The 24,079-nt window shown below is 44.2% G+C and overlaps 1 protein-coding gene across 3 annotated transcripts in view; it reads right to left on the reverse strand.

Annotated features, from left to right (window-relative positions):
* Positions 1-4,684: 4,684 nt before the first annotated feature.
* Positions 4,685-24,079, reverse strand: part of AKAIN1 (A-kinase anchor inhibitor 1) — a 45,601-nt gene continuing 26,206 nt past the window's right edge. Inside the window, exons 2-3 of one of the 3 annotated variants that reach the window (XR_008706472.1) lie at positions 5,501-5,779; positions 4,685-4,888 (exon numbers count right to left, since the gene is read on the reverse strand). Coding sequence is in view for 1 of the 3 variants with exons in the window: in XM_055559014.1 (XP_055414989.1) it covers positions 5,580-5,779 (200 nt within the window). In the remaining 2 variants the exon portion in view is untranslated. Of the gene's footprint in view, positions 4,889-4,995; positions 5,780-24,079 lie in introns of those variants that run through there. The other 2 variants (XM_055559014.1, XR_008706473.1) reach the window with 2 other exon arrangements.

Consider the following 24,079-nt stretch of genomic DNA (forward strand, 5'->3'; position numbering starts at 1 on the left):
AAAGAAAGAGAAACTAAAAGGAAGCTAAAGGAATCGCTACACTTTAAATAAACCTTTATCATAAGAAATTATTTTTTAATGCATTCCTTGAGGGTTAAGGACATTTTTGAAATCAATTAAGGGATTGGAATCTTTGGTTTTTTTTAAAGCTAAATCATTCAAGTTAAGATGAGATAAATTGTCTTTCTCTAATAGATGAAGTCATTAGCACAATGTCATGTCCTCAGCCCCATCTCCTGATTTTTGTAAGTTATGTTTTTATTTTGTCAAGGTAGAACAACTCACAATCTTTTCATTAGCCCAATTTTTGCAATTACATCATGTTCATTTGATATTTAAGTGAAAACACTGCTCCTCACTGGGCTTCCCCAGTGGCTCAGCAGTAAAGAATCCACCTGCAATGCAGAAGTCGCAGGTTCAATTCCTGGGTTGGGACGATCCCCTAGAGGGGCACAGGGCAACCCACTCCAGTATTCCTGCCTAGAGAATCCCATAGACAGAGGAGCCTGGCAGACTACTGCCCATATGGTCGCAGAGTCAAACATGACTGAAGTGACTTAGCACGCATGAATTGCTCTTCACTGATCATTATACTACAGCTTCCCAACAACCTCAGTTCAGTTCAGCTCAGTTCAGTTGCTCAGTCGTGACCCCATGGACTGCAGCACACCAGGCTTTCTTGTCCATCACCAACTCCCAGAGCTTGCTCAAACTCATGTCCATTGAGTCAGTGATGCCATCCTACCATCTCATCCCTGTCGTCCCCTTCACCTCCTGCCTTCAATCTTTCCCAGCATCAGGGTCTTTTCCAATTACTCAGTTCTTCGAATCAGGTGGCCAAAGAATTGGAGCTTCAGCCTCAGCATCAGTCCTTCCAATGAATATTCAGGACTGATTTCCTTTAGGATTGATCTTCTTGCAGTCCAAGGGGGACTCTCAAGAGTCTTCTCCAGCACCACAGTTCAAAAGCATTAATTCTTCAGCACTCAGCTTTCTTTATGGTCAACAACCTAGATTCTTTATCTTTTTAGTTGGCTGAAGTTTCCAGCCAAGTAGGTTTTCAAAGAAGGGCTCTTGACCATTTTTTTATGATAGTATTTGTCCTTGAGTGACGTCTTGGCTGGGAATAACATCCTTGCTTCACACTTTCCATCCTTCAGAGCTTCTCCAGAGCCTTTCTCTCTTACCTTAGGATGTCACACACTGCTCTGAAGGAGTCTGACACCAGCTCCAAGTTCTACCTCTGTGAAGGACTAGCTCTTAGCCTAGGATTTTCAAGAATTTTTCTTTGATTCTTGGAAATATCACTGTTGAGTATATGTATCCATTTCCCTGGAAAATGATGAGATTTCTAAATATGTGTTTTGTTTCCTGTCTCCCTGTTTTCATTTCTGTAAGACCAGGTTGTCATGTCTCTGAAAGGAGTCCTGTTTCCTGTTTCACCTATTTCTACCCTACACTGGAGCCAGAAGACAATCACGACACCTCCTCATCCGCTTTTCTCCACATGGGGGTCAGGATTCTGTGGCTTCTGAGGAGCAGAAGGGAAAGGAGTCGCTTCCCATGCTCTGCTGCCATTTTCTGTTTTGTTCCCTTGGGGTCTCCTGTTTCTTTTCTTTGCTGCCACTTTTCATGGGTGATGGCATTCTTTTACTCCCGATGATGGCTTTTGCTGGCCCTTTACTATGTCTTACATTCCTTATTCTGTAAGGCAGTTTGATTAGTCCATCTTAACATAAGTATCCCTGGAATTTATATTCTTAAGTTCCCCAGCTAATGCACGTGCCCACAAAGAACAGTGACGGATGTAGGTATGTGATCAGTTGTGTCCAACTCTTCTGTGACCCTATGGATTATAGCCCACCGGTTTCCTTTGTTAATGGGACTCTCCTGAATACTGAAGTGGGGATTAGGCACGGGGCTTCCCAGGTGGTAAAGAATCCTCCTTTCCTTAGTGGTAAAGAATTCTCCTGCCAATGCAGGAGACATAGGAGACAGGGTTCAATCGCTGGGTTGGGACTATCCCCTAGAGAAGGAAATGGCAACCCACCCCAGTATTCTTACCTGGAAAAAAAATAAAGAATATCAGAGCAGGTTGCCATTTCCTCTTCCAGGGAATCGTCCCAACACAGAGATCAAACTCCGTCTCCTGGGATTCCAGCATTGACAGGCGGATTCTTTACCACTGAGCCACCTGGGAAGCCCGATGTATGTGTTCTTATGCCCAATAGCTACTCACTTTTCATACTTACCCTCTCTGAGATTCAGTGTGACTTTCTCTGCAAAAGGAGAATAAAATCTTCCTGACTACAACTTGATAGTGAAGTTGTGATAACACACGTGAGTTAACGTGTAGTCACATATTTCAGAAAACTTTCTCACACTCAAGAGAGCCAACAATATGATTGTATTTTCTACTTTCTCTTTACATAAACTGAAGAATTACTCAAACTGGGGTATTTAGTTTTTACACCAGTTTGGGTCCTAGAGTTGCTAAACTAGTTACCAGATTTTTCAGGGATTTCATTCTCTTCTACTTTTTAGTTAGAATAGTTGTTACTGCGGATAAGTGTAAAATTCCTTCCTTTTTTGTAATTTTTAATAGTAATTTTTTATAGACCTTAAACTTTGAAAATAGTCAAAGTGGCGCAGTTTCAAAGATTATTTTTAAATGGCCGATTCATTTACTTGTAACCAGAAACCATGCCATAAATGGAGACTAAAGCAGCTAAAGGAGAAAAAAGAGAAACAAAGATGAAGCAGTAAGTTCTCTTTGAAATACTGTTCATGGTGGCTGGGTGACTGCAGAAAAACAAAGCAGCAAAAGGAATTTCTCTCCAGCTCCACGCCAGGGACAGGCAAAGCCCAAGACAAAGAGCTGAAAACAGAGTTGCGAGGTCTATGCGCGTTTTACTATCTATTAAGCCAGGAAGGTAAAGGACATGAAATACATGCTCCCACTAATTCCAGTATTCTTGCCTGGAAAATCCCATGGACAGAGGAGCCTGGCGGGCTGCAGTCCATGGGGTCACAGAAAGTCAGACATGCCTGAGCACACATATACAACCGATTCCTAGGACCAAAAGCTTTGTGCTGGCTTGTGAGCATAATCAGGGGAAAGGCCACCTCCAAATGAAGTTCTGTTGGCTCCTTTAAAACCTCATAACTTTATACTGAGACAGATACAAGGAGGACTTTATCAGATGCATTTATTTTTATGGCTGAGTTTTCTTGTGTGTTCAGTCACTCAGCTGTGTCCAACTCTTTGTGACCCCATGGACTGTAGTCCACCATGCTCCTCTGTCCATGGGACTCTCCAGGCAAGAATACTGGAGTGGTTGCCATTTCCTTAGGATTCTAATAAGGCACCAACCTGTCGAGTGCAGTGACAGATAAACTTTCTTTTTGCCTTCCAAGAACATATCAATATCTCTGTTCCTTGCTGTAGACTTTCCATCTCAGAAAGACCATGAAAGACACCTGGCTTCCAAACCTACTTACCTGCACTTCCTGAGATCAAAAGGCCACCTCTTAGCACACACAAGCTTTCCTGCACGCTTCAGGAACCCGCATCCCACAGCTGTGTTCAGACAGGGTCAGTGACGACCCATTAAGAAGTGCTTTCAGGATCCCAGAATCTAGAGGTTTGGAAAACAGCCTTGGGATGCCTCATGGACCCATATGAAAGGAGCCAAACAGTAGGGTGAAGAAAACTTGGCTTAAAATGACAACATGTTTCAAAGCTGGGTATATTTTATTTATAAATAACATTTAGATACAGAGGTTAATCAGAGATTCTCCAAGATCCCCCAGAGTATTAGCACAGACACACCAGAAAGGAAAGAGAGCATGTTTATGGGTTTCTGCCATCTGGCAGCTAAACCCAAGGCTGGTTCTATCCAGACATCTCAGTAGACAGAGGGCCGGATCACTTGCAAAATACAAGCATTAGATTTATTTTTTCAATCGTGGATACTCCTGACTCAGTTCCCTTAATACCTTCATTCCTATTATCTAGGTTGTACAATTATATTCCATCCATTATATAACTTCAACTTAAACTCGTTCTTCAACTGTCATGAGTATTACAGAAAATTATGAATAAACCACATTTGAAGGTTCACCCCTCTGCTCCCTCCCTAATCATTCTCCCTGTAAATTTATTCCATCACATTCCACATGGTGTGAGAGTGTCTAACAGAACTGATGAGACACTGTTCTCATTTATTTCTCAACAGTATCCATTCTGGAAAGTGTAAATAGTGGGATTTTAGAAGTCTGTCAATATCAGTCATACTTCATTCGCTGGTACTTTGCTTTTTAAAAAAACCGTCAGATGTAGATACTGACACTCGGAAGCCCAAAAGTTTCTAACAAAGGTCAGACTCTTCCTCTGTTCTCGGAAGCTCAGTAACTGTTGGGGAGCCCAGGGATTAGGACAGCGGGGACACAGAGGGCTGTACGGCCCCACGCGGGAGGGGAGCAGAGCTCACTCTGTGGCAACACAGGTGGCTTTATCCATTTGCGCACATACACTCCCACGACTGCATTCACAACATGGTCGCTTTGTTGATCTCACTGTATTTTCACATTTCAGAGAGTTGAGAAAACGATTTTTCCCATTTTACATGTCATTCGTTCAAGATAGGTATGATATTCATAGTCTCAAAAAAAAAAAATCTAATTTGTGGATGGGAGAAGGAAAGTTCCTCTTTGCAAATTACTAGTGTTATATGCATAGTCTGATGGCCACATGGCATTTATAAGGCTTCAGAGCTCCCTCCGAGGACCCCGCATCTCATGATCAGACCCCAGGGCGTCTCAGGATGGAATCTACAATCCCGGCTCTTCTTCACTCGTGCACTTAGGTTCACCTGTCTTACTTTCACTGTGAAATAGAAAAAGAAATTTGTACTATTTCGCAAGGCTTTCTGCACAGGGAGAAAATATCAACTATCAAACAATTGAGAGAATTGAGACTGAGTCCTTGAAAATCTAAATTCTTCCTTTTTTTTTTTTTTTTTTTTACAAAATAATATAAATACATGCCTCTATAAGATCCTGAGGGACTTAGAATTTACCTTTTCTTAATATGATCTTGGGCCTGAACCCACTTTATTAAAGCCTTCAGTTCCATATTTGAGGAGGACTGCAATGCCCTTCCCTCACCTTTCCAGCAAGCCTTGTTTAAATATTGTAAAGACCACAGTAGGGCACTCGGTGCTTCAGCAGAGAGAACTGGTGAGTTAAGTTACAGGAAGAATGCATACAAGGCCAAATAAACAAAGAAGACAGAACCATTTTTTTTAAAAGAACTTTAGAAATGAATTGTGCTGCGAAACTACACCTGCAATGGCAGCGTCTTGTCTGCCTGTTTCGGAGGCCCTGCCTTCATAGGGACAGAGCTGTCTGATGCACGTGCCCGAGAGAGCCCCTCGGCCAAGGGCTAGCTCGAATTCGTCCTACTGCTAGGTGTGAATGGCTCTTCGGTCTGCTTTACCGGCAACGTTTCTGGTGACACATCCTACACTTGAAAAAGGGCTGGAAACCAAGCGTGTGATAAGAGCCCCGTCTGCGTGTTACTTCTCATGCTTCTTGGTCGATTCCCCCGCGCCCGGCCGGAGGTTGCCCCGGGCGGTGTCGCCGGCCCTGGCGTCCCTCCTCCGGCTCTGGCTCTCCTGGGAGACCTGCTGCACGGCTCGCAGGATGGCATTCTGCACGATCTGTCTGCTGGCGGTCTGCAGCTTCGCCTCTTCGGGCTCACTTCCAGGCTTCTCACCTGGCCAAGAACAGAAAGGCAGGGGAAAGCACAAGGTTAATTGGGGGTGTGGGGGGTTAAACAGGCCAGGGCTAGTAGGAAAAGAGGCTAATAAATAAGATCTCTAGAGGGGCCCACCACATTAGTTGCGAGGAGCCCTGCACAGCAGGGGCTACCCTGATGGCTCTACCAGTAAAGAATCCACCAGCAATGCAGGAGACCCAGGTTTAAAACCTGGGCTGGGAAGATTCCCTGGAGAAGGAAATGGCAACCCACTCCAGTATTCTTGCCTGGAGAATCCCATGGATGGAGGAGCCCAGTGGGCTACAATCCATGGGGTTGCAAAGAGTTGGGCATGACTGAGTGCCTAACACATACCCCTCTTGTCTCCCTATCTCCCTTTCCAGCAGAATCTCCACGGGTCTGCCCCAATGATGGGCCCAATTTCTACTCCCATCCTCCCAGCATCCTCTGGTGGTTCTGCTTCTCCAGGCTCTCGCAAGAGCCTGCCTCCTTCCATCTCATTGCTCTGTCACTTCTGACTGCATCGCCCTCAGCTGCACATTGTTGTTCAGTTGCTCAGTCATGTCCCACTCTCTGCAACCCCATGGACTGCAGCACGCCAGGCTCCCCTCTTCTTCATCTCCCGGAGCTTGCTCAAACTCATGTCCATTGAATCAGTGATGCCATCCAACCATCTCAGCCTCAGTCATCGCCTTTTCCTCCTCCCCTCAATCTTTCCCAGCATCAGGGTCTTTTCCAATGAGTCAGCTCTTCGTATCAAGTGGCCAAAGTATTGCATGAGTGGAGCTTATTAACGCAGATCCCCTCTGGGGCTGGAAGGAAGCCAAAGAGAAAAGGAAGGGCGGGGCATTTTCTTTGGAGGAACTGTGGCGGACCCTGCGAACATCACTTTGCTCACATTTTACTGGGGGAAACGGAGCCACGTGGCCACACTTACCACACAGAAGACCACAAATACAGTCACCAACCTGATAGCCATGTGCCCAGCTTACAACTCAGGAAGGCTCTATCACTAGAATAAAGGAGTGATGACTTCCACGCAATAGCAAGGATAAAGTGAAAAGCAAGAAGACGTACACCGGCGGCAGGCCCCAGCTGGCCCTCAGGGAGATCGGCTGAGACCACCAAACAGCGAAAGTGCGTGGGCAACAACGAGGTACCAAAGGGCCAGGGGTGCCCCCAGAAAGAGCATCTCAGCCAAGCCAGATCTGTGTGAATTCGCAAATGATCCTTGCGTGAAGTCACTTTTCACTCTTTGGGTGGAGGACGGATGGCTCTAAGGGTAAGAGCAGGATGAGTTCTTAACAAGAGACAGAGAAGGAAAAGAAAATCTACTCTGAATTTAGCTGTGACCTAACATCCAAGCTAAATCGTCTTCCCCTCGCTCATCCATTATGAAGAAATATCGATTAAGAAGTCAGAGGCAGTCTGTGAGATTCTGTGTCTGGGGGATCCCTTTGGGGATTTGCAAGGCAGGTTTAACCTTAACTGCCCTCATCACCACTTTGCTCTGGGTCAGGAATTTCTACCTATGGCAGAGCATGTGGGACAAAAAGAGATGCAATGAGCTCAAACAGAGAAAGAGAAGGATGAAGTCATGAGGTAAAAGCCACTCAGAGCATTTAAGAGAGGAAAAGCAAAACAAAAAGTTATATATGGAACCACAAAAGACTCCGAATAGCCAAAGAAGTTCTGAGAAAGAAGAATAAAGCACGAGGTGTCACATTTCCTGATTTCAAGCTATTTTATAAACACTACAGTAATCAAAACCATGCAGTGCTGGCATAAAAACAAACACACGGACCAATGGAACATTAGAGAGAGCCCAGAAATAAACCCATGCGTGTATGGTCAACTAATACTCGACAGTGGAGTGAAGAATACTCAAGAGATAAAAGACAGTCTCTTCAATAAATGGTGCTGGAAACATGATGGACCCAGGGAGTGTCATACTGAGTGGAGTAAGTCAGATAGAGGAGAAATATCACATGACATCCCTTATATGTGGAATCTAAAAAGAAATTACACAAATGAACTTACTTACAAAACAGAAAGAAACTCACAGACTTGGAAAATGAACTTATGGTTGCCGAGGGAAGGGACAGTTAAGGACTTTGGGAAGGTCATGTACACACTGCTATATTCAAAATGGATAACCAACAAGGACCCTCTGTACAGCACATGGAACTCCGCTCAATGTTAGGTGGCAGCCTGGATGGGAGGGGAGTTTGGGGGAGAGTGGGTACATGTATATGTATCGCTGAGTCCCTTCATTGTTCACCTGAAATTGTCACAACATTGTTAACCAGCCACGCACCAACACAAAATAAAAAGTTGAGAAAATATAAATTTTTTAAAAACGGTGCTGGAAAAATCGGATATTCACATGTAAAAGAATGAAACTAGGCCCTATCTCATACCACTCACAAAAATTAACTCAAAATGGATTAAAGACAGATATAAGACCTGAAACCATACAATTCTAAAAGAAAACACAGGGGGAAAAAGCTCCTTGACAAGGGTCTTGGCAACAAGTTTCTGGCTAGACACCCACAGCACAAACACAGCAGAAGGCGGAGCCGCAACCGAAACCCTTAGTTTTGCCATTTACTTACATGCGTGAAACTTAACTTGAAATTAATGAATCACCTACACGTTGCAGGTAGCCTGCGCCTTGTGTTAAGTGATGTAAACATCTGCTAGCCTACTTAGCATTTACCAAATCGTTTTGGTATTTCACAAAAGATGATGAATCGATTTAATTAGCTTTAAACTCGAAACGCCCAATATAAACATGCTGAAATCAAGAAATCGAGATGTGACTGAATCTGTCTTCAGCATCTTTCCACCCTGAAGGGTAACCCCCTCCCCCATCCCCCCACACGCAATCAGGCACCCATCCCTGTGGGCAGTTTCTGGAGAGACCCCCCCACCCCCTGGGGCTGGCCTCCAGAAGGCTGCCGTGAGCCCTCGTGTTCTCCCCCTCCCCTCAGATCCTGCTGTTCCACCGGGCACCTGCCCCAACGGGAAGTCATCAGAGGACCTCAAGTGCAAGGTGGTTAATAACAGGTCCTAATTCCCAATTTATATCCATCAAAACCATGCTTCTAAGGACCTTAGGAATATACTTCTGATAAAAACATACACTGTTTCCCCCCCAACAACCTAAGTGTCATTTGCCTCTATGACATTAACCCTATTATGTTCCAGTTTGGTGGGTTTTGGAAAAGGTCAGTGTTCCCATTTTTGAGGCCAAATCCGATTAGTGATTTTCCCTGGATCACACACAGCTGGTGGTAAATGCTGTATAAGAAGCAGCATCTCTAGCTGTCACCTTTCCCCACTGGGTCACTAAATACGCAAACTGCAGACATCCCTATGAGGGCAGCTCGGCTTTTGTTTTTTGTCATAGACACACACACACACACACACACACACACACGGGGGAAAAAAGTTTTTCACTCGAGGAAACTGAGGCAGGAAAAATGCTTGCGAAAATACTACCTTGGAAATGTGTTAGGTATTTAATGTTCTGAACACTTGGATAGCAAATAACTCCATCAAGACTGGGTTGTGAGTTCAGAGAGACCCAAAAGGCTGTTCTGGTCTCCACATGGATTTCTGCAAAACTCAGCTACAAGTTTCCCTCCTTCCACCCCAAAGATGCAGGAAACCAAGTCCTCCAGCCCCCACTTTCTTGCAGTGAGCAGCAGCTCTAGAATTTCTGTGCAGGAGAGATTCAGAAAGGGCAATGCAGAGGAACAGGGAAACAAGAGTCTGACTCCAAACTAGGGTATATGACACTTTTCACAAGAATGAAAAGATGTCCATCCTCCACATGTCCATCCCTCCAACAGCATGGGGTGGGAGGGACAGACCACCCTGTGACCGCCACTGCCCCTCTTCTCTTCAGCTCATTTCTCACGCGTGGCCATGTCACCCACTGCCCCTCCTCCCCTCCTGGAGCCCCTAAACGACCCCAGCTGGCCCAGACTGTGGGCTCCTGCAGTCCCCCACCCCAGGGATGTGCCAGGAAAGGAGAGCAGGTAGGGTCACAGATGGCCACTCCAGGAACATGGGAGCCAGGCATAAAGGGGACAGGAAAGCTAAGGACCATGTGAACCCATGTGTTTAAAAAGGTGACATACTAGGCCCGAACAGGAAGCAGAACAAACTTGGGGATGCTGGGGGAACTCTCCTCTCCTCTCTCTGGGAGCCAGGTTCCTACCCCAGAGGTCCACCCCCAGAGGCTCAGCTCCCCACACCACCCCTCCAGGGGGCCGGCCAGGTTCTGCGGCCTCTGCTGCCCCCTGGTGGCCACTCCTGGGGTTGCTGCAGACCGGGATGGAATGTCCGTAGACATAGAACTGTCTGCCCTGCTCCCTAGATGGGGTGTGGGTGTGTACACGAATGTTTATATGTATGAATGTGTGTGTGAATGTGTAGATGTGTCAGTGTGTAACTGTGTGTGTGAGTGTTGTCAGGGGAAACCTTTGAGACAAGACTGTGGTTTCATTTTATCACACACACTTAGAATCACCAGCGCATCCACAGTGATTTCTGATCACAGAAAGCCTCTGTGCTGTGCTTAGTCAGTCATTCACTCGTGTCCAACCCCATGGACTGTACCCCGCCAGGTTCCTCTGCCCATGGGGAGTCTCCAGGCAAGAATACTGGAGTAGGTTGCCATGCCCTCCTCCAGGGGATCTTCCCAACCCAGGGATCAAACCCAGGTCTCCCGCATTACAGGCGGATTCTTTATGTCTGAGCCACCAGGGAAGCATGAGGTCATTTATAGTTTGTCCTTCCAAGAGCTCTGAAGCAGCTAGAAACACAATGCAGAGTTTCCTGTCCTCATTCAAATGAGAATTACTTGACCGAATTACCAGCTCTCGTAAATATTTAATGAAAGGTTCTGAGTTCCTGGTCAAAACTAGGCTCACACTCTCCCTTTTTACTCAAGATGGAAAGGGGAGAGGGAGGCAGAGGAGGAAGGAAGGAGAGAGGAAAGGAGGCAGGAAGGAGCTGATCCTCGCTCTCTGAGTGCCTTCAGAGGCATCCTCAAAAAACAGAGACAAAAATCCTCTTGTACTGTCCTCCTTAAAGATGAACAGCATAATCCTCACAATCACCATTTTCTGCTAAAGAAGGAATCAGATTCCCAGCTGTGACAAGTCATCAGTGCAAGATTAAATTTTAATATTTTACCTAAATAATCTCTCAGTAGCAATTCTTTGTCCCGGATGGGGACAGGCGTATACAGCAGGGGCCTGAGAAGGACAAGCAGAGGCGCACTGTGCCTAACAGAAAGTAAGATCTTTCTTACTCTCCTTGAAGGAGCAGTTTCCTACCCTTTTGAAGACGATTCCACTGTCAGATTAAAATATTTCACAGATCTCCTCATGCACAACCCAATGACAAAAAGAGGCTATGAACTGAGAAATGTTTTTTGATGAATGTGAATGCTATTCATCTCAACAGAAAAGGAGTTCTGTGAGACTGTGTCTTCCAACCACAGGAAGTGGGAGCTACAGGCATGAGGTCCCCATGCCCTGAAACAGCGCCATGGCCCTCGGGTCCTTCTGGCTCCCATATAAGCCGAGAGATGCCGGAAGCAGTGAAAATCAGACAGATGTTATCTACGAATTCCTAATGGAGGAACATGCACAGGAGCTGGGGCACAGTGTGGAACTAGCCTTCCTCCGGCCATCGTCCAGCTCTGCCCACTCCAAAGGGGCGCCTGGCCCCATGCAGCAATGCCCCACTAGCGTTCTGACCTCAGCCCAGAGAAGAAAAGCTACTTCCTTACGGAGGAAGTCTCCCATCAAGAGGGAATGAGTGAACGAAGAGCTGTCAGGAATGAACTGGCCACCCGTCTGCCAACAGTGGCCTGACCTGTGCTGCTGGTCTGTCCCTCCTCACTAGACCATCAGCCCCCAGGACACGACCCCATCTATCCTGACCCCGGAGCCCAGCCCTGGTCCACAGCAGACACTCAGGATCTGCTCAGTGAGGGACTGCCACCCCAGGCGCCCAGGTTCCGTTCTCCAACCTGTTCTGTCTCCTCCCTTCCCTGCTTTTGGCTACCTTTGCTACCTTTTGCTGCTTCACTGTGATAAAAGTCCAGTTCAGGAGGAAAGCGCCCGGGAGATACCTTTCTGGCACCAGCCTCTGTGCAGAAAGCACCCTGGCATGAGAATATCAGAAAGGCTGCTCCAATTTCCTAGCCACATCTAACCCAGTAAATTGCCACTTTGGAAATTTACAGCAAGTTCTTCTCTCTCATTTCCTACTAGCCAGTTTTTCTCCTTTCTCTCCTCCTTTCCCATCCTTACAGGGCCCTTGTCAGTTCTCAGCACCCTCTGCTTGGTTTCAAATACTTTTCAGAGAAAGGCAGTGTGGAAAGGCCCATCGGATGTTGCCAGGTGATTTTACTCCTATTGGCCAAGCGTCTGCCATGAAGACTCCCCAGGCGTTTATCAACCCCCTGAACCCTGCACACACCAGACTCTACTGAATCAGTTTACATGCAGGTGCTGGGAGGCCATCAGCCTGTGCAGAGGCCCTGGCCTAGAAGCATGGGGTTCGAAGTCCACCTTTGGTCCTTTCTGAGCTCTTAGGAACAAGCCTCCCCTTTATCACACACTATACACAGAAACCTCTGATTCATTTTTGAAGCAGAGGAGTGAGAAGGCAAGTCACCATTGCTTCCTCTACAAATCGGACAAGGAAATAAGAGAGTCGCCTTCCTCAAATATGATGTTGAGTCTCCCTTAGAGCATCAATCTAGTAGATGTGGTTTTTTTTTATTCTGCGTTTTACAGAACCATGAGAATCTTGGCTCTTGTCACTGTGTTGCGGTTAATTAGAAAACAAGAACAGGTGGCTGGAAATAGAAAAGGAAGTGAAAAGCAAGATCAGATGCTTTATGTCTTTTTTTTTTCTTTCCAGTGATATTTCAGAAGGAAGAGAGACTGAAGGAAAATAAACCCCGACGTGAGGAGCGGCTGTCAGACCCACGGAACATGTGTCTCACTCTGGGTCTCAGGGAGCCTTGGCGGTCAGCCTCAAAACCCCAGGTCAGGGCACAGCAAGTGCACCGCACACTTGGTGCAAGACTCAGACTCAGAGGAAAGAAGAAAGGAAGCGAGGGAGGGACAAAGGGAAAGGACGACAGTACTGCTGAGGATGCAAATGAGCCACCCCAAAATAAAACTACATTACTAAATTCCAACTGAAACTGCAGGCAGTGCCTGGAAAAGTCTACCAAGTATATCTCAGTCAAGCTACAGGCACTCTCAGGGCATCTCATTCCTCAATTAAATCTGACTTTTATATTAAATCTGATATATTATGCTTCAATAACAAAATGTTTTGATTATTCAGAAATCATTTCAAAAGGCACTATGAAAGGTACACAATAAAGACTTCATATTATGTTTTAAAAATACGATCTATGGGAAAAACTCCTCATATACATGCTTGAAACTCTTTGTATGTTAAAGTCATGTTGTCTTCTTGGCAGCCTTCAAGCTCTTTTTTCAGTATTTGATTGGTGTTAACAGATATGGATTAAAACGGATTCTAAGAAGTAAGAAAACTAAAAGATACACTCCTAAATCTCTGAATTATTAACAGGTGGAATATTTGCAAATGAGTTTTTAAAACGCTGGCAGATAATGTTAACAATATGTGTGTTCAGAAGGCTGAACAATATGACTCAGTATCTTTGGGATCCATCTGGTAGACTTATGGGAGTCACATAATGTACTGGGCAGTTTATTTAAAAAATCCAATAGTACAACAATCAGGCCTTTTTAGAAAACTGGGAAAGGGGTAGAGGTTGTCATTTTATCAAATGAACAGAAAAGATGATATGCATTTGAATATATAGCATAGGCAGATATTACACCTGGAATATATTCTCTATTTGTGAATATATTCGGACTATATTCTCTAACTGTGTTTAGAAAATTTACAGCAAGATGAAAAAAAGGATGGCTGGGAGGAAAAAAAAAAACCTCATATTTTAATTTAAAATTCACATGGAAAAAAACAAAAAATAAATACACATGGAAATGATTTTATGTAAAATCATGTTAACCCAGGGGGGAGGAATAAATTAATCCCAGCAAGATGACAAAAAGATAAAAAATATGCCCTATTAGTGCCTATTTTGCCTTTACAGAGTAGAATTCTGTGAAATTGAAAGTGAAAAAGTGAAAGTTGCTCAGTCGTGCCTAACTCTTTGTGACCCCATGGACTGTAGCCCACCAGGTTCCTTTGTCCAAGGAATTCTCCAGGCAAGAATACTGGAGTGGGTAGCCATTCCCTTCTCCAGGGGATCTTCCTAAGCCAGTGATCAAACCTGGGTCTCCTGCATGCAGGCAGATTCTTTACCATCTGAGCCACCAGAGAAGCCCTTCTGTGAAGTTGAGGAGTAAGTAATTCACTGCTTGTGACTGATGCTGAAGCTGAAGCTCCAACACTTTGGCTACCTGATGCGAAGAGCTGACTCATTGGAAAAGACCCTGATATCATAAAAGATTGAGGGCAGGAGGAGAAGGGGGCAACAGATAATGAGATGGTTGGATGGCATCGTTGACTCAATGAACATGAGTTTGAGCAAATTCCAGGAGATAGTGAAGGACAAGGAAGCCTGGAGTGCTCAAGTTCATGGGGTTGCAAAGAGTGAGACATGACTTAGCAAACAAAAAGCAACACAATTTAGAGCCACTGGTGGTTTCAGATATATGAAAATTTGGTATTTATTTTACTAAATGAATTTTTCATTCACTCAAAAGAAAATTAACTCAGGAAAAGCAAGTGAAAAATGTGTATCTAACTTCCCCTTCATTATCTCTAATCCAATGAACTCAACTGTTTTGCAGTGAGCACACAGTGGTTGAAAGTGACCTTGGCTAATTCTCAGTCTCCACCCAGTGCTCCAGACAGCCAGGTGATCCTTAGAGAAAGCAGTTTGCATTTCCTACACGGCAGAACCCACACTGGGCGTTGATAAAGGTTGATATGCAAATCCAACTCCGCTCCTAGGCTACTGAATAAACTGACACAATTCACTTGACCTATCTGGGTTCAACCTTCCTTTTCTAAAAATCCTCTCATATTCAGCATTGTAAAATGTGCTATGCAATTACTGTGATTAACTATTATTTTCATGGCTTTTAAACTATGTGGCTTTTAGTAAATCAATTAGAATGTACACAGTATCCAGAAAAATTATAAGCATCTATTAGTGAGAAGGTTCCCTGAACTAAATAATTACCTAAATTACCTAAAGTGTCCCAAGTCCTCCTCCAAACCAAGCCCCCTCAATTATTATATTACCAATTATTGGTAGAAATTAAAATTCTCACATCTTAAAGGAAAGCAGTTGTGGGTTTGGTTTTGTTTTTTTTCCTTCAACAAAATGCTAGAGTTTTAGTTTTTCTGAATTACTACATTTAATTCTTCAGGCGCTCCTCAGTTGCCACTTTTCCCTTTTTGTTTTGCCCTGGGAAGCATAAAAAGTCTTTGCTACTCTCCTTCTCTCTCTATCTCCTCCCCCACATCAAGCACCTAGAACCACTGTCGAGAGCTGCTTCATGGAACAAGGCACTATTTTTTGTCCAAAAGCAGCAAATTTGATTCTCACCACCAATTTCCATATGCTCCATGAAATAAGAACCATATTTAAACCACAACCCCACCATAAACACACAGGAAAGACGAAAGCTGCTGATAAATATCAATTCCAGAAAGAAAAGTTTGCTCGGGGTGGATAAAAAGAAGGTCAGACCCGGATTTCATTCTTGGCTCCTACCTTATCAATCCACAAAATGGCATTTGAAATTATTTGCTTAGAAGTTGATCGAGTGTGATTTAAGGTCATGAGCGTGTCAATCACAGTCAGCATCTTCAGCAACTCTAAGCCAGAGTTCACTGAGGCATGTTGCCTTCTGAATTAGTCATAGGCACTACTTTTAAATATGTTTCTGCTCCTAGAGTCACGATAGTTTTCAGTCTGAAAACCATAACACGTGACTGGCTTAGATGACAGTGACAGCGATTTACTACGTTAACATATATAAATGTGCTGCTAGTTATTGAAGAATGGCCCCCTTGTCTAGCGTATGAATAAAAAGTGAAGAATTAAATGATACAGGAAGAGCATTACATGTGATTTTCATTTCTACATATTCAAATGTTTTTAAATTAGATCATCATTAAGGCAGTGTGATCCTAGCACCAAAACAGACCGAGAAACAGAACAGGTTAGAAAACCTGGAACCTGACATTTGGTGAAGAAGGCAGTTGGAATAATTACAGAGAGGTAGTAAGAAAACTGAGTGGGTTTTTTTTTTTTTAATTTTTTAATCTCTAACTCCAGATGGATAAAAACTGGTGAATGGTTTTCTAAAATGAAGAACATACACTATATGCACTACAGTAGATGTATATGGTTGGATAGAGAAATGCCACTGAGGGTAGAAGACAAAAGGGAAAAGAGAAAGTAAAAAGCAAGGGCTCTGCAAGGACCAGTGATGATGGTGTGCCATGAACTGAAAGTGTTATCAGTTAAGTTTAACCCATTTGAGTTCAAAAAGAAAGGGAGGAAGGGAGGATCAAAAATGTAATAGGAAATATACATCTGATATTGGGGAGAAAAAGTCCTTCTAAGAATAAAAACAAAGAAAGAAACCACGAAGAAGATGGATAAGTTTTACTACACTACAGTAAAGTCTTCCATATGTCATGAACCACACAAACAATTCTCAAAAGCAATAAAGTAGGAAAAATATTGGCTATACACGGAAAAAAGGATTGATATCTTAGTGTATAAATAGGTCTTGCAAATCGATGACAACTCCAATATAAATAGGAATGAAATATAATGAGCAGTGGGGATGTAGCTCAGTGGTAGAACACATGCTTTGCAGGTGTGAGGTCCCGGGTTTGATCCTCAGCATCTCCACTTTAGCTGAACTACTGATTCAGCTGACTTCTCACTGTTTAATCCTTGAAAGGAGTAATATTAAAACATAAATAATGGAACTATAATGAGCAATTTACAAAAGAAATAACCAAACTGATCCACTAAGCCCAAGCATTAGCCTGTGCACTTTCCAATGCATAAAAATGTAAAAAAGAATAAACCCACAACCACAAAAAGAAGAGAAAATGGAACAGAGGACACCAATAAAGACAGAACTTTACAAATTTCTGGAAGAAAAGCATATGAGATTGAACAGACATAGGAAATGGGAAAAAGCCACATTCTGAAATATGCTATAAGAGCACTGCCAGGAAAGTGGGACCCAATCAGCCCAAGAGAGCAGAGACTCTGGGATTGCAATCGACACTATTATGGAGCAGAAGTAAGAAGTAGGGTTTAACACGGGCAGAATGTGCAAAAACAGCAGCAAGATACATTCATCCAGTATAAAAAATGGAGAGATGATGGAATGCATCTCTCCCCAGGCAAAACTAAGCCAATGAAAATAATAATAAAATGATGGCTAATCTCTCCCTCATGTCCACAATACGGCTTCAGTAGATCCAGGCATCACAACTTCATAAAGCAATCTCCAGAGGCAGAATGTAGCTATTTCCAAGAGCTAGGAACTTTTTACTAGACGCCTTCTTCCTTTTCCACCCTGAACCAATCATTGTCAACAAGAACAGAACTACCATTATAGCCTAGATGGTTATAGGCTACCTGAGCCACATGGATAAAAGGTTGAAACCAGGACAAAAATAGGACTCTTACCCAGATGATGGAGAAGTTGCTACTGTCTAGGCGAGCATCAGTGTCTCCCATATCAATATTATTAATTTTGCAGGAATACCAGGAACATCATCCTATCAAAAGTCTATAACAATTGACTTTACAACAAAAGTGATGTTTTACAGGGCAGTCTCATAAACCATTGCCAAGTCATATAACAGGAGTTTATTAGTAATAAACATGATAATATCTTGAGTTTTATGACGTTGTCCTGGTTCTATCTTAAATATTTTACTTTTCACCGATGCCCACTGAAAACTTTTCCCTTACAGTCTAGCTGGCGTTAGATTACACATCACATTTACTTTTCCCACGTTGCCTTCTTTCATATTTCCCCTAGCTGAAGTGCTCTATGCCAGTCTTTGATAATGCTGCTGCTGAGGCTGCCTCTAGGTAACCTGTACTGGACACCTGCCACGTTCCTGGCACAGCGAGCACATTTCGTGAATTTTCTCCTTTGTTCCTCTATCTGCAGGAAGTAGCGCGGTTTCTCCCACAGCCAGGAAGAAAGAGAGGCCCTCAGGCACGGCAGACTGTAGAGGGGACCACCATTCCTCTCCCTGCCCCCAACCCAACGAGTCCTCCCTGATTAAAACCTATTCATATTAACTGCCCACCATTACAGCCTATGCCCAGCAAGTAAGTCACACTTCGCCTGCAGCCCTTCAGTCTCATACTGGCCTGAAGTTTTAGTAACTGTAACCACTGAAATTTTACATCGAGAAAATGTCAAATCTGCCTTTGGGAGCCAGCAGACAGACCCTGTTTTGCCCCAAGTTTCCAGGAGGACGACTCAATAAGCATTAGCTTAGCCAAGACCAATGGAAATGGGCTTTTTCTAGGGAGAGCACTGGCCAGGCTGTGCCAACATAAAGATGATCACAGAGGCATCATTAAGAAAGAGAAAGTTTATTTGCAAAGAACTGGTCCAAGGTAGCGAGGCTCCCTCCTGCAGTCTCACGTCAGCATCTCAGCCTGTGGGAGTGAGCTTGGGCTGGGGCTTGCTGGGCCCTGGGGTGGGAGGTAAAGGCTTCTGAAATGAACAAGAGCCACCCCCCACCACATCCCAGCTCCATCCTGCCACCTGATGACCTGGATTGCACCATGTACTTCTCATCTGCCCACTTCTTCCGGTACAGTCTCCTGGTACAGTAATAAATATTTGTATATGAGACTGGCAAGCCTTCATACATATGGGATATTTTATAAAAATATTACAATTTTTAACAAAACTACTGCCTTGTATGCATTATGTGGCAAAATAAGTGGTATTAGCAGTTTGGGTAGAATTTCATCTGATCCTATCAACCACAAAATAAAAGCAGAAAAACCAATTTTGCAACTGAACACAAGTATACTACAAGATAGAGAAAAGGGCTATTTCTTCTATAATCAGGTCTATCTTTGATTCCAAAGCTCTCTAGAGACAGAGCATTCATTTCTTGTCTTAATCAATTATTTAGAGGTCTATTTCCATGATTGCCAGCTCTGTAAGTTTCCAGAGTCTGACCTGAAATAACAAGCACTCACAACTTTGGTCTCATGACCTGAGTTCTTTCACTGGATGGCTGGGCAAGTTAGTCTCTAGCCCTCGGCTTCCTTATGCCGAAATTAGGGACAACTGATAACTGCAGAATTCTCTTTCTAACCAGAGAACTTACACAATCCCCTTAGCACATGTTACATGCTCTGCAATAACAACAGCACGTGTGCTTACTGCTTCATGTGCTAAATATTTTATTTATGAACTGACTCACAAAAACCACATCAAGCAAGTCAAAGATTCTGTTTTCCCAAAATGACCACAGCCATATCTCTGGTCTCCTATGGTCTCCAGAACCTTGCCATTCCTCATCAAGAAATGGATTCTATTCCCTTCCCCTTGACCTTGTTTGAGCATTTTGGAAGGTCTCAATTAACAGAATATGGGATAAGGGATGGCTGACTTCTATGGATAGGCAATACCACACCCACATGGATTTTTCCTCCCTTGGGATATTCACCATGGATCCAGCCACCACAGTGTAAAGGAGGTCAGGCAATGCGGGAAGGCCATGTAGAGACGTTCCAACCAATAGCACCCAGGTCGAATCTCAGCTGACAGCCGGCATCAACCATCAGCTGACGGAAGTGCACATGGCTTCAGATATTCGTCATCCCACCGAGCTGATGCGGTGGAGCAGAGACAAGCTGTCTCTGCCAAGTGCCCATTCCCAAATTGAAGATTCATGACCCAAATGACTAGTGTCCTGTTGCTAAAGCCACTACGTTTTGGGGTGGTTTGTGACGCAGTAGTAATAACTAGAATAAGGTTGGTCATGTTTTATCCTTCTTTATACATGAGGAAACAAGCCAAAAAAAAAAAAAAAAAAGACTATGTAAATTGCCCAACATCATACAGCTTGTAAGCAGAATTCAAACCGAGGCAGCCTGACTCCATAAACTGGGTTCTGACTATACTGTATACTTCCTTAATAAGTAATTATTGATAGAATGATTAGTCCTTGATTCATAGCCCTATCTATTCCTTGTGATACTTCACAGACCAAATTATTTAATATATTTTACATAATTTTAATATAATTATATGCATCGATATTTTCCTCCAAGAAATCATGTTACCAAAGGCTAAGACGATTCATAAAAACGTTTGAATAAAATAAAATAAAAACGTTTTTTAGGGAGAAAAAACCTCCATCAGAAAAGAGTTTTCCTTGGTCTCTTTCTGTTGGTACTTTCCAAGAACGTAAGAAATTGAATTCTTACTGCCTGGAGAAGCAATTTCTAAGGTGCCTGACTCAATTCATTTATACCAAATCTATAAAACTCCCTCCTTCATATTAATTGTGAATATCAGGGTCCTGCCAATGAAGAAAAAAGTCAAGATGGAAGAAAATAGAGATGGGATGTAGGTAACACACTTCTTGTTTGAAAGTTTACAGCATAATCAGATACTTTGAAGAAGGACAAAAGATTTGGTGAAAAGTCTTACTTAAATATTTTCTGAGTTCTAATGCATGAGGATTATTTCATTTCACAACTGATTAAAAATCATTTAATCATTAAAATTCTGCAAGTAGACACTGTAACATGCAAACTAAAGAGCCTAAGAGAACCATATTAATTACTACTAACCATGAAAATGCTCAGATCCTCTCCCCAGAACTTGCTTTGACTGACCAGACACTGCTGCATAATACACGTGAATTTCCTTCAGATGTAATAAACACAATCTGAAAGCCTTTTGTAGAATTAAACAAGTTTTTAAAATATCACATTATGGAGCATAGTAGGTGTTTTCTGGTGTGTGTTGTATTTTATTGTGTAGCTGTCTCAACTTCTGCATATTTTTTGTTTTCCAAATCATTGATTCAAGATACTGACATTTTCCCCATGTCCAAAAAGATGATCAGCCGTCAGTGACATAAAAGACCAACAAAAGCAGCTGGCGACTCAATTGTGAGCCAAAACAGAAACGAGGGGCTGACTTTGGTTATATTCTAATTGGAATAAAATCATGTCCTTTCCTTTGATGGAAAAAACAGAGTCAAGACACTGGGTAGCTGTTTTTCAAGTCTCTGTGACTAAGCATGATAAGCCCCCTGAAGGCAGGGGTCATGACTGTTTTACAGGAGCCCAGGTCTGGCACAGAGTGTTTGCTTCATAAATAATCAACAAGAACCAAGCTCTGGGACTTGCCTGGTGGCTCAGGTAGTGAAGAATCTGCCTGCAATGTGGGAGACCTGGGTTCGATTCCTGGGTCAGGAGGATACCCAGGAGAAGGGAATGACAACTGGGAAGGGAATTCCAAATATTGGAATGGGCCAGTCCAATATTCTTGCCTGAAGAATTCCATGGACAGAGGAGGCTGGTGGCTACAGTCCCTGAGGTCTCAAAGAGTCAGACACAACTGAGCAACTAACACTTTAACTATGACTTTTTTTCAAGCTCTGGGAATTCAGAAAGAAGCTTCAGAGAATGGTCTTGAATGCTGGGAACACAATCATTAAGCCCTGGACCACACGGAGGGTGGTACGGCAGCAGCAACTGCCATATGAGCACCTGTCCAGACTGGCCCTTCTTTGCCATCATCCCCACCCCTGCCATCTGCTACACATGTTTAGAGACCTAGAAATGGGATAACAACCAGAAAAGGGGTGGAGGGTTGATTCTGGGCTGTCTGGGACCTTTGCTTACACTCGCCCCCCTGCACACATCCTGGTACAGGAAGACAACAAGCCAAGAAAGATGCTTGGAGCACTTGCCCTGGAGCCTCCCTTCCCACTGCCCTCCCCTCTGCGCCCCCCCACCCCAACCCCCAGTTCATTCCACACACTCTCTGCTCCCTGCACTACATTCTCTGGCTGCCTAAGCCAGCTCTTCGCCCATGGACATTTCTTCCCCAACTTTCCCATGTGCAGAAAAGTCACAAGAGTGCTGTAGACCCTGGTACTGAAGATGATGCGGCCTGGCTAGGACAGCCCGGGAACCAATGCACGAGACGAGCCAGGCTCTGGAGGGCCACCGCCTCTCACTGTCCTGCCCTGAGGGACAGGCAGTGCCCATGAGGGTTCCCTTTCAAGGGGGGCACTGACTACTGGGACCCTGAGGGCCACGAACCACATCCAGAAGCCGTCGAGGTCCACCTTGGAGAATCTGTCCTCATCAGCAAGATGACAGCAAAGAGCAATAAGCAGAACTACCCACTCAGACAAAGCAGAGAGGGGCCCAACGACTGCAGGGTGAGCAGAAAACGGTGGTCTCCCATGAAGTGACCATGACATGGAGGATCTCGGAGCAGAGACCACCAGGGGAACAGCTCCAGAAACACAGAGAGAACTGGCGCTGTGTGCAGACCTCAGATGCTCTTCAGACATAGAAGACCAACCTTTCCAGCAGTGCCTTTGATGGGGGGCAGGCCTGGCTACCACACAATGTTCAGGGCATCCCTAGCCTCAAGCCAGGAGATATGCCAGCAGCCAGGGCCAGGTTCACGGGCATGTGACTGATGCAGTCACATGGAGCCCCACCTTCAGAAGGCTCCTGTGCTGGATTTAATGCTCTGCTGTTGCTGTCTTGAAAGTCTTAACAATCATATCAATGAACTTGAGTTCTATAAGTGAAGTTGGATGGGATGATGGAACACAGACCTGCCCAGAGGAGATCCATGCAACATATCATTCTCAGCCACCCCATACACATGTTTGTGTAGCTTCAGTGATGCCCCGTGAGCACAGAATTACAACGGATCATGAAATGTATTCCCAGGTGGCATAAGTGGTAAAGAACCCACCTACTAATGCAGGAGATGTAAGAGATGTGGGTTCAATCCCTGGGTTGGGAAGATCCCCTGGAGGAGGAAATGGCAACCCATTCCAGTATTCTTCCTGGGAAATCTCATGGAGAGAAGAGCCTGGCAGGCTACAGTCCGTAGGGTCTCACAAAGTCAGACACAACTGAGTACCTGTGATATGCATGAATTCAATGAGATGCAAGGCCCCCAGGCAAGCACTATTGTGTTTTGTCTACAATAGAGGGAGGGGTTTAGGGGAGCAGCCACACTTGCTGTTAGAACCACAGCCTGCTTAGAACCCAGGAAGAAGGCAGTGATGTCTATGAAATGTGCATGACCAAGGGACCCGATCACATTCTTTCTTGTGCCTACCACTCCCCTGTATTAGGCAACAACCTAAGCTGAAAACAACAACACAGAAGGAAAAGGAAAGATAGGATGGTCCTTAGTTCCTTTTTACCAGGCCCTCCTGAGTCATCAGGAGCATAAGGTCAATGTTGGTAGAACATGAGCATGTCATGAAGTGAAATAAAGACAGTTCAGTAAGTTTTGTGCAGTGTTTCCACTGTTCTGGTCAGAAGTATACATGTATGTTGCTGTTGTTGTTGTTTCATCACTCCACCATGTCTGACTCTTTTACGACCCCATGGACTGTAGCCCTCCAGGCTCCTCTGTCCATGGAATTCTCCAGGCAAGAATACTGGAGTGGGTTGCCATTCCCTTCTACAGGGAATCATCCCAACCCAAGGATAAAACCCAGGTCTCCTGCACTGCAGGCAGATTCTTTACCATCTGAGCCACCAGGGAAGACCTAACAGATTGAATAAATATATGCAATTACCTAAAGTATTTATCTCCCACCCCTCCCACACACACCAACCTTGGCATTCTCAACATCCCAGCTCCATTCCCACTAAGGCTACTAAAGGCCTCTCTCCCCAGGCCAGGGGGCAATGACTCTCACTAAGAGCTCTGCTCTAAGGCACTGGGAGGGAGAGCAGCTATGCCTGTTCTTTTTCCTGAATTCCATTCTTGAGGTCTTGAGCTCCACCCTACTATCATTGCCCCAAAGGCACTAGAAAGAACACATAATGAAGAACACATAATGTTGTCCTTCTTGACATAAGTCAGTTTTAGAGCAAAACAACTATTACGTATGTATTTGTACAGCATGGCCTGATTGGTGGGGAAATAATTTATTCTGAAGCATGAGTCA

Source organism: Bubalus kerabau, chromosome 21, assembly GCF_029407905.1.
Source record: "Bubalus kerabau isolate K-KA32 ecotype Philippines breed swamp buffalo chromosome 21, PCC_UOA_SB_1v2, whole genome shotgun sequence".
NCBI lineage: Eukaryota > Metazoa > Chordata > Mammalia > Artiodactyla > Bovidae > Bubalus > Bubalus kerabau.